This window comes from Panthera uncia, chromosome C2, assembly GCF_023721935.1.
Source record: "Panthera uncia isolate 11264 chromosome C2, Puncia_PCG_1.0, whole genome shotgun sequence".
NCBI classification, from domain to species: Eukaryota; Metazoa; Chordata; class Mammalia; order Carnivora; family Felidae; genus Panthera; species Panthera uncia.
This window is the reverse complement of record NC_064810.1, coordinates 93,969,920-93,981,122: the sequence shown is the minus strand read 5'-3', so window position 1 is coordinate 93,981,122 and position 11,203 is coordinate 93,969,920. Positions and strand designations below refer to the sequence as shown.

Genomic DNA, 11,203 nt, shown 5'->3' with positions numbered 1-11,203 from the left:
TAGTTCAATGTTTATAACTTTATAGAACTACCACAAATGACAAGGATCAGCTGTACGTGTAAAATAGTGAAGCACACATGGGACTTTCCAGCACAAAATCACATCAAAGGTGGCTGTGGAGGGAGTGGGGGTTGGGGGTGGAACCTAAGCTCACAGGCAAGTAACCATTAAGGATGCGATTTCGTTTTAAACCAGAAAATGATGGTGCAATTAATGCTAGTCATTCTTCCCAGATAAACCAATGCAGCATTAAGATGCCACATAGTAAACAGAGCACTGAACTTAAAGTTGGGAGGCCTTGTTGCTGGTCCCAACTCTGCAAGTAATTAACTTAGGTAAGTCATCTAACCCCATTTAAGCATGTTTCTTTATCTGCTAGAGGGATTTAAGTCTTGTAGCAATAACTCACATTTGCCATAATTATTATCCACAAAAGCTTTCCATGTAAATTATATCACTGGATGACCCTGATGGTCCCTTTTTACTCCAAAACCGTATCACTTAAGAGAATTACTTTGCCAAACTAGAATAAATATATCAAATGTTTATAATACTAAGAAGAGCTTTCCTTTGGAATGTTTATAAGACATTAGTCAGAGGGAGGACTTCAAATACAAGAACTAAAAAACAGCTGTGGACTTATTTTTAAATTGTATTTATTCAATTAATATTTTCTTTTTAAAAATGAGAGAAAAACATTCCCAGGAGATGGCCATCCTTGCCGCAGGCCCCATACCACCACAAATCTTGTAAATGCGGAGAAACTAAAGTACCACTAGGTGGAGCAGGAACAAAAGACATTTATTTATAGTTCAAGGAACCCGGGCAGTCTTCAAGAGGTCTTAAAAGGTCACCTTCTGAGTACATGGAAGCTTGGTGAAGCGGAGTTATCTCAACCTACTCACCCTGTGTGCTTTCCAGAAAACCATGCTGACTGAGGAAAATTATTTTTCTTCTTAGAGAGCATTACCAGCAACAGCGAATTCCAGCTTTTTCACACGTCTATAATTGGGCTAAGAATTGTGTTGGACAACACTGAAGGACCTATTTTAGGTAATGGGCTGAGGTACTGCAGACCTACACATTTACAAATTTGCTGACATGGTCCTCCAGATTGGTTCTTTCCGTTGTCAGGTCGGGACGTGAGCAGAATATCACCCTGGTCATTTGTCTCCATAACGCAGGCCCCAGGGGCACCTGGGTGGCTCAGTCGGTGGGGCGTCTCACTTCGGCTCAGGTCATGATCTTACGTTTGTGAGTTCCAGCCCCGGGTCAGGCTCTGTGCTGATAGCTCAGAGCCTGGAGCCTGCTTCAGATTCTGTATCTCTCTCTCCCTCCCCCTCCCCTGCTCATGCTCTGCCAGTCTCTCAAAAATAAATGTTAATTTTTTTTTTAATAAAAAATAAATGTTAAAATGCAGGTCGCGGGCTACCATCTCTCCCAGCAACAACTCCCTGAATAGCTGTCTTAAGGAAGTGAAGGCACTCGTTTGGGATGAATCCATACGTAAATTTGGATTTAGTCTTTGGAGATAACTGGGCAGAAGGGCCTGTAGGTTGTTTCCTTTAACCTAGTAGGCCATCAGTTTATTTTCTTTCCTGAAAGACCACCAGATCCAAATGGGGGGCGGGGGTGGTAACATATTTCCTTCTTTTCCGTTTGTCGCCACTTAATGCTTTGCAACCACCGGCAGAGGCAAAGAAAATTAACAAGCTGGCACCATTAAAGGAACAATATTGACTGTTTTGAGAACACACTAGTTCTGGTTAACAAATACTTACGAAATGTTTAACCATCCCATCGAGGGGACTGGCTGCGTGATCTACTTTCCAGATCTACTTTCGTAAAGGCAAAACCTCAACAAAACCCCCAGATCAGCTAATACATGAGGTACGAATGGGCAACAAAACCAGAGGCAGGGGATTAGGACAAAAACCCTACAAAAGAATGGCTCGCTGACTGCTTGGCTCACTGCCCACTCATCTGGGCCAATTTCATAAATGCTCTCCACGCATCCTTCTGCCAATCTGCACGCACCCTAGTCCAATCCGCGGGTATCGCGACCCCACAGGCCCACCACTGATGGCGAAGGGAGACCGACGCTCACAAAAGGAGTTCCCCCCCCGCCCCCACCCCTTCCCTTGGGAAAGCCGACTGCGCGCCTCCAACAGCACCTCAGCAGGCGGCATGTGTCTGAGCCCAGTCCCGGGTGCAAGTCCCACAGCTCAGGGAAGCGCACCGCGCGCGGGGACCTGCTCCCGTTTCTCTCCCTGCGGTCAGAGCCTCGCCCTTGGCCCCCCAAGGGACCCGCGGCTGACAGAGCCCAACTCTTCGCGACGGCAATGGGTGCCTCCGGAGAAGCCCCGGGCCGACCGCGGCCTCTAGGCGGGACGCGGGGGCTAAGGAGGCGAGCCACCGCAGGGTCCTGGGAGGGGCGAGCAAGTCAGCAGCTGACATTTTTTGTTTGCTCCAAACTGTACGGTGGACGGCGGTAGGCCGAGGCTTTTCCGCCCGCTGAAAGTCAGCGAAAAAAACAGCGTGCGGGAAACAAAAGCGCGGCGCCTACGCCCTTCTCAGTTAGGGTTAGACAAAAACTGACCGCTTCCCCTCCCAGGCCCACCCTCCACAACCCGAGGTGCACAACGCCGCGGCTCCCTATAAAGACAGCGGCCGCCGTACGCGCCGATTGGCTAAAGCCCTCCCATCGCGGTTCTCGCGAGATCCGTCCCCACCCACCCTTTTTTTTTTTTGGAATGCTCTATTTCCGGCCGTGAGGACAGTTGCGCCCCTCCCCCCACATTTCCTGGGAAAAGCGTTAGGTATTTTCCGACGTACTTGGAAAGTGAAAACGAGCTTGTCCTACTGCACGGCTCCGTTTTCCATGCCTTAAGGACCGGGTGCACCTGCCTTAAGGACCGGCCTCGGGGCGCTTGACCACCTTAAGAAAATGAAGTTCACAGAAAAATTTTAGGGCCTGGGAAATATGACAGTGATTCTCAACTCTAGTCACATTTGTTAGAGATCTTTAAGAAAATAGATTCCCGGATAGCCTTGGCTAAACCAGAAGGTTGGCTGGACTCGTTGGATTGCCTTGGAGTTCCTGCCCTGCTCCCTTCTCCTTAGAAGGCCTCTTTGCAACGTCTTCTTGAACATAGGATGGGTTTTATTAAGTATAACTACTTCATTCTTAATCTTAACATTCAAGATTTGAATTTACCTTTTATTAGGAAATGAAAGCTTTTCAGTCATTAACTTTGCTTTAATGTTGTGTCATGATTAGGTTAAAAATCCACCGTAAATTGTACCAAGTTTCTGTAATGGTATAATTGAAAGGGCGGGCCTACTCCCTCCGACTCCATCTTGTTCTGTGTCCTTCACCTTGACCACACCTCCTCCCCTTGAGTAACCCCCCCCCCTCACCTGCCTAACAGGACTCGGACCCTTCCCCAGGACCCTTCCCCAGCCAATCGGCTGAGGCCATAGCCATTACCTCACCAACTGCCCCTAGGCCCCAATAAAACCTATGTCCTTTTGAAACTCGCTCTCTCTCCCTGGTATCTCACCGCTGCACCGGTGCAGGTAGGGGATTGAGCTCGAGCTAGCTGGAATAAAGGCTCTTTTGCTTTTACATCGGACTCGGCTCCCTGGCGGTATTTGGGGATCACGAATTCTGGGCATAACAATAATATTGTTTTACATATAACTGGCTGATCCTAATTGTAGAATTCATGTTCAGTTGGGTGAATTCTGTGGAGTTGTCGCTATTGACACCTCGGTCTGAAAGAAAGATAAAATATTAGAGGGGTTGGTTTCCAATGATTTTAAGGGCAGGGAAAATATAAACGTGATTCCATTTTATTCCCTATCCCTAGATTACTTGAAAAGGATCATCTATGAGCCCATGTTAGAGGCTGGAGTCAGTACAGAATATTCCAGGTAGGTTGTTGAGTTAACTACCTGAGACCATGGTTCAGAATTGTTTGCCTGACTAATGTAGCAAGCAATTTACTTTGGGATCGCTTTAAACTTAAATCTCTTAACCTGTTTAAATATCAATTTTTTTAATTTGTAAAATGGGAGTAATGCTTGTCTTGCTCATCTCTCTGGGATGTTGAAGTTTTGCTTTGTGTTTTAAGTTTATTTCTGAGAGAGGGGCAGAGAGGGAGAGACAGAATCCGAAGCAGACTCTACACTGTCAGCATGGAGCCCAATCCTGGGCTTGAACCTATCAACCACGAGCTGATGACCTGAGCTGAAGGCAAGAATCTGATGCTTAACCCACTGAGCCACCCAGGCCCCCCTGAGATGTTGAAGTTTAAATTAGATAAATGTGTAGATAGCCCTATTTTCTTTTAGAAAACCGTTTCAGAATTCTGAAGAATAAGTTCATGCTCTCTACAGTGCTTGTGAATCTGGTGAGTGCAGCATCAACTGTTCACAGTGCTCTCAGATAATCATTTTTTACACGGTATCCAATCTAGTTTTCCTTATAATCACTGACGTGGGAGAGAAGTACCTAGGAATGAAATGCACCTCTTCACAAATGCTTGACTCAGGCCCACTTCTCCTTGTACAATGTGCCCATCATTATTACACCTTGGAATCTTTGCCCTAATGTTACCTCTGGCCAGAATTTTCTTTTGGTCAATTCTCCATATCTACATACCTACTGGGAGTGCACCATAGAGAGCATCAGGGAAGGGGATAGAGATGAAAAGGGAAATCCCACAATCCCTTTCTTCTAAGAATATATCTATTGCGGGAGAAAGACAAGCAAACTAAAAGATAAGGCTGCATAAATTAAGTGGTCAATAGGAGAACAAATAATGCGTTGGAGCACACAATGAATTTTGACTGCATGGAGGAAGTAGCATCTAATTCTACAACAGAAGATAACAGATTTCATTGTATTCTAAAAGTATCTAGGGGCGCCTGGATGGCTCAGTCAGTTGGGTTGGGCGTCTGACTTTGGCTCAGGTCATGATCTCCCAGTTCGTGTGTTCGAGCTGCATCAGTCTCTGTGCTGACAGCTTGGAGCCTGATTCTAATTCTGTGTCTCCCTCTCTCCCTCTGCCCCTCTCCCACTCGCACTCTGTCTCTCTCTCTTTTCTTTATATTTTAGTACATAGTTTTATGTACTAAACAAAAAAGAATAAAATTAAAAGGTACCTTTACAGAGTTTATCCTATTTGAAATTTACAATGACCCTGTGAGACAGACAGGGATTAGCAGCCCCACTTTATGGATAAGAAAAATTTATCTTCAAAATGTTTGTGCAGCTGGTAGGTGGTAGAGCCTAGACCTAAATCCACATGTGCTGCCCCTGAATTCTGAGGAAAGGGCATTACATTAGGTTTAAATTTCAGCTGTCTTTCAAATCTAGCCCCAGAGCCAAATCTACCAGAAAGTCTTCCACGAGACCTCAAGGTATTTTCCTCCTTATGAACCCCCAGACCATTTTATGCTTCTCTTAGGACACCAAATCACTTTCTACCTAGTATTATTATAATTAAGGCATAAATCTCACCTCTTATACTAGACTGCTGGCTTCTTAAGGACAGGATCTCACTCCTGCTTTAGCAGTCATTGTGCTTAACATAGTGCTTTGCACAGAGCAGATATGAAATACTTTGAGTTACATGAATACTGCCATCATTATCAAGAACCCAGGTCATTTCAGACTCTTCCCGCATCATATCTAACTAGATACCAAGACTTGTCAGGTTTTTTTGTAATTACTTCTTCTGAATTCCTATTGTCTATAATCTTGAGTCTTATGACTTGACTACTTTATATCTAGAATAATAACTGGTTAACTGATCACCAACTCTCCAGGGCCTTCCCAGCCCAATTTATTCTCCAAACCACTGCCACATTCATCTTAATTTCCTAGGTTTCCTGCTTTTCATTCTTTAATTGTTCTCCTTTGCCTATAGGACGTGTAACACAAAGCCTCCCTTTCCAGTCCTTGGCCTTCATTAACTTTCCTAGTCATTGCTCTTAGTCTGCTCAATGTGAGCTCTTTATTTCAATAAAACCAGTCTATTAAGCATGCCTTGAATATGCTTTGTTCATTATGTAAACCTCAACAAACTTAAATCTGTATCACCCAGTTGGCACACATGTTGCACTACAAATTTTTCCAAGGGAAAGATGAGAACTTCAAGGTCAAGAATAATGTTTCCTCTAGCATTTAATTTGGTTCTACTCCAGAAACAGGTTGTTTGCTTCACCCATCACAGAAATGGAAGAGACATGGACATTCCAACAACTGAAATACTTTCTGTTCTCTCAGACATATATAATATCCAAAGTTTTCTGTCACATATACTCAAAGCATTTTTTTCTAACCATTTTATCTGTATTCAGAAGCATCTTTGATGTACTATGTTGGGTCCAACTTCTTTAAATTCTGCCTTAGTGATCCACATGTCCTGGAAAGCAGACAGGGATGCAAGAATAGAGCCTCCCATCCACACTGATAGTTTCCTTTCTGGGGGAACTGTAACTTGCACAGGTGTATTGGCAGGTACCATATTTGCTACACCTTTAACTAGCCGCTTGTCTAAACCGGGGAAAGAGGTTGATCCCCCAGCAAGGATAATATTGGAGAAAAACGAATTCCTCAGATCTGTATCACATTTCATTATGCTGTTGAAACACAACTTATCGATGCCAGGGGTCTGAAGGTTCCTAAGACGTGGAGAGAAGAGGGCCTCTGGACAATGAAAGAGTTGGTCATAGAGCTTGATCATCGTCCCATCAGGTAGCTGGTAAACTTTCTCTATAGAATCACGTTTCTTGGCCATTTCCTCTTCGTAGTTCATTACCACATAACAAGAAGTTTCCTTAATGTCTGCGACAATCTTTCTGTCTGCAGCACTAAGCAGCATGATGCCCTGCTCCTTCAACAGTGTCATGAGGTAGTTGGTGAGGTCAAGGCCTCCCAGATTTAGCTGCTGGACACCATGAGGCAGACAGTAACCCTCAAAGATGGGCACACACTGGGTAACCCCAGCACCTGAGTTCAGCACAAAACCAGTTGTGAAGCCAGCAGCAAAGAGAGCCAGCACCCCCTGAATGGACATATAAAAGGCAGGCACCTCCAGATGCTCAAAAAACACTTCAGTGATTTGTTGCCGTTTGGCCAGTGGGTTCAGTGCTGGCTCCGTAATCAAGACTGGGCCATCACAGGCCTTTAGTTTCAGGTTATGATCATAGATATGCTTCCACATGACCTCCATGTCCCCCCAGGAAGTAATGAGACCACGTTCCACTGGGTAGCTGTAGGAAAAGCAGTAAGATAAGTGACAGCTTTTTTTTTTTTTTTTAGTGGCAGCGTTTAATTTTTTCAGCATCTACTCTCTTCAAACCTGGGTTAATCCCTATACTTATTACCAGTACCCTTTGTTGGCAGTGACTGTCACAGCCAGTTAGAGAAGGTAACTGCCAGCAAAAGTCTGCATAGCTGACTTCCTCTGCAATTTTTGTTGCTTTCCATTTGTCCCCGCGTTGGAAGACAAAGAATCTTTAAAAAAAAAAAAAAAAAAAAAATTGGGAAGCCTTTGGAGCACCTGGCTGGCTTAAGTCAGTTAAGCATCTGACTCTTGATCTTTGCTCAGGTCAGGAATTCCCAGTCGGTGGGATCAAGTCCCAAGCTCTAGGCAGAGCCTGCTTGGGATTCCCTTTCTCCCTCTCTCTTTCTGCCCCTCCCCTGCTCCCTCTCTCTCAAAATAAATAAACTTTAAACGAAGTTTAAAAATTGGGAAATCTTTACATAATAGTACAGTTTTAATATCAATTAATTGAAGAAAATAACCCACAGGGAGAAAGTGACATCCTTAAATAAACTTGTACATTATGAACGGTGACTTCATTTATACATTTGAACAGATCTGTTTACATACAAAGAGCAAGTAATGCTAACCCTTTAGATGTCTGGTACCCTCAGAGATTTGTGGCCTGCACCAGCGGGTTGAAACTTCCTGTTCCTGTCTTCCTTGTCCTCTCACCCTTATGCCCCTCATCTAGACCCTCCCTCTTTCCCCTCCACTAGGGTCCTGCCCGCTGTGAGAAGACGGTACCTGATGGACAACGAGTTTCTCCGCTCCTGCGCTTGGTCACCTACACACGTTTCCAGCGCGCCCTCCGCTACCCAGCCCTGTCCTTTGGCCCGGCCGATAATGTTGGGGTAGACGAACTGGGGCTCCCGTGACCCAGCCAGGCCCGCCTTAATCACTCCTGAGCCGTTGTCGATCACCACTGGTAGCTGGTAGTAGTAGCTCATGCCGCCTCCGCCTCCTAGCCTCCTATCGCCTGGCTGCTCCGGCTGCCCTGACTGCGGGCTGCGCTAGGGAGCGAAAGTGCGTAGCGCGGGCCCTTGGGCAGCACCAGAAGGCCTACGGCCTGGAACCTCGCGTCACAGAAGCGCTGGCCTGACCACGGGGCCTGGGCCTGGCAAGCGTGCCCTGGAGAGCCCAGGCCCATTGACCCTCCAAAGTACTGCCCCCCCCACACACACACACTGCATCTCACAGGGACTGGGTCACTTGCCACCCCTTGGAATCCCGGGATACCAATATCAGGAAAACCCAACTTTCTTCCCCAATGATATAAATCTAACCCTTCACAAGGGGCCTTCCCCAATACCTCGATGAGTCATAAAAAGTTTTCTTTTCCAAAGCCTTTGAATTCTGGTTAATAAGTGTCTGTCCATGGGCATGTTGAAAGTTCTAGAATGTGGCCTTGAACCTAGGAAAAGGTGGGGAGATTTGACTAGAGAAAGTTGCCACAGAAGACGCCTGGTTTGTGCTTCTGGAAACCCTTGTCAACTTTTGAAAACACAAAGGAAACAATGCTAGGATTTAAAGTTGGCTTTATATACTTTTATTATTGTTTCTATACACCAGGCAAATACTTTGTTGAGCTTCTTTCCTGCAGTTTCTAAGCAAAATGTAGTCAAAACCAAAATGGTAGAAGCTCACTTTTTTGGATTGATTGATTTTTAGCAATCTCATCTGGTTATCCCCCATGTAATATGAAGGTCATTCCTATTTCCTAAAAAATACAGGTAATGGTCTCACAGTTTCCTGAGTTGGAGCCCCGCATCCGGCTCTGCACTGACTGTGCAGTCTACTTGGGATTCTCTCTCTCTCTCTTTCTCTCTCTGCCTCTTGCCTCTCCGCCACTCTGCTGTCTCTCTCTCAAAATACATAAAAACTTAAAAAAAAAAAAAAAGACTTGATTTTTAGGCATAAGGACGTGTCTGCCTCTTTGCAAGAAAAGTGATATTCCTTAGGTCCTATGAAGTTTAGGTTTAGAAAAATTTAAGTACATTGTGTGCCAAAAAGTGCATCTTTGGTGTCTGATTTTTTACCCCCTCAATTTTACACACTATGTAGAGGATTTAAAAACACCTCAGCAAGTTCGAACCTCTGGTCTCTGAAAGCAGGGGAGGAAATTCAAAAGCTATTTACTTGTCTCTCCACCAGAGGTTGAAAGGGTCACCTAAGTAACAGCGGTGGCACTTGGTGCTGCAAGCCTCTGCAAGAGGAGGGAGGCCACTGAAGCCCCGCACTACACCCTGCCTTCTGAGCAACGTCTCTCCAGGAAAGGATACGAAATAAAACTTTTCTTTCCCACAGAAGTGTTACCCAAAGGAAGGGCAAGGAGTGAGTGCCTGGTTTCTGCAGCGGTACCTAAGAGTCTGAAAAAAAGTGCATGCAAATTCCAACTTTCAGAATAGTTTCAGCACTATACAATTAAACATTTTGTTATTTTCCTTTTCTGATTGTTTTATTTTTCCTGTTAAAAGCTATCTCAATATTACGTGCCTGTGAACGCCAAATTACTACTTCCATATGAAGGACTTTCTGAACCCCAACACCTAGCTGAGTTTCCGTAGTGTAGTGGTTATCACGTTCGCCTAACACGCGAAAGGTCCCCGGTTCGAAACCGGGCGGAAACAGCTTTTTTTTTTTTTTTTTCTTTTTTCTTTTTTCTTTTTTCTTTCTCTACAGGGTTCCCCCGAAACGGAGCCATGTGGTTCTCACCAATTATTCCAGACTTTTAAAACGCATTCTTAATAGCAACTTACTGAACAGTGAGAATTTAAACTTTCACCCTGGTTATGTTATTCAGCAAATGTTTTTATTGACAGCTTGCCATGTGGAAGTGCTTCAAAAAAAAAAAAATTCAAATCACAACCTACTACTTAAAAATAATGTAACATACAGCCTAGAGAGGAGCTCAAACACAGCGGTAAAACTGTTAGCCTTGTTGCTTCCTAAGCACCTTTTGTGTTACAAGTCATGTGGTTTTCCATTAGTTTTCCCTTTCAGACTGCAAATTCCTCATTGCCGGGAGACCATGTTTTAGTCTTATTTTATACATACTTAGTGTCGTGCTTAACACCTGGTAGAGACTCATTTCTGAATGAACTACCGAAAAGGGTTTCAACAAAATATAAAAGTGGAATCAGAAAGGTGTAATCTAGAGCCAGCCTCAACTTTTCCCCTTATAAACTTTATGGTAGTGGCTTTATTCACAAATATGTTTCTTACCGCCTAGAGAAAAGAAGTTAAAGAGCAAACAGTGTCCTTGAAAAAAATCTCAGAAGAACTGGGTAAATTCCAGTTGAGACTGTCTTTTAAAATGAAGTCATGAGTAAATAGTCTATGGTCCTGACACATCTTTAACAAGAATAAATGTTCTGGTTTTCTTAGAACTATGATATCCGTAAGTACTAGGGGAAAATTCACCCTAAAATATCAACACGACTTATCCTACTGTTTATATGCCTCTTGTATGTTACACAGATAACTGGCATCCTTTTCCTTCACTGTACAAAATCTGAATTCGATGTAAATTATTACGTTAAAATATTCCTGGCCCAGACGCAGAACCTTTTGCGGTATAAAGCCCACCTTCCTGCAATGTTGCGTGTGCCCAGGTGCCCTACTGGTTTGCCCCGCTTTCTTGCATCTCAGACTTTTAACACCAGGTAAGGATATCCTGAAGCCTAAGCTACAGTTGGCTGATGTAAACACAATTCAGCGTTCTCAAGAGCTTTCGGGTACATAAACTGAAAAGGAGCGACCAGTCTCAGTTCAAAAATCCTCTATGGCCAGGAGCCTAAGTACACAAAGCAGCTGTTCCCACTCTCGGGGGTCCCGAGGAAGGAGAGGATGATGGGAGAAACCAA

At 44.4% G+C, this 11,203-nt stretch overlaps 1 protein-coding gene, 1 long non-coding RNA gene and 1 other non-coding gene across 3 annotated transcripts; 2 read left to right on the top strand and 1 right to left on the bottom strand.

Annotated features, from left to right (window-relative positions):
* The first annotated feature begins 2,783 nt into the window (after nucleotides 1-2,783).
* Nucleotides 2,784-8,682, top strand: LOC125921901 (uncharacterized). Its single transcript, XR_007457528.1, has 3 exons — nucleotides 2,784-3,170; nucleotides 3,873-3,936; nucleotides 8,057-8,682. It is a non-coding gene; the product is annotated as an uncharacterized LOC125921901 (long non-coding RNA).
* ACTRT3 (actin related protein T3) lies at nucleotides 6,176-8,287 on the bottom strand. The gene is made up of 2 exons (XM_049629627.1): nucleotides 8,085-8,287; nucleotides 6,176-7,284 (listed from the first exon to the last, which is right to left on the bottom strand). Exons 1-2 carry the CDS (start codon nucleotides 8,285-8,287, stop codon nucleotides 6,366-6,368), a joined length of 1,122 nt encoding a protein of 373 aa, XP_049485584.1. The 3' UTR covers nucleotides 6,176-6,365.
* A 1,212-nt stretch (nucleotides 8,683-9,894) lies between the features above and the next one.
* TRNAV-AAC (transfer RNA valine (anticodon AAC)) lies at nucleotides 9,895-9,967 on the top strand. The gene has a single exon. It is a non-coding gene; the product is annotated as a tRNA-Val (tRNA).
* Nucleotides 9,968-11,203: the final 1,236 nt, after the last annotated feature.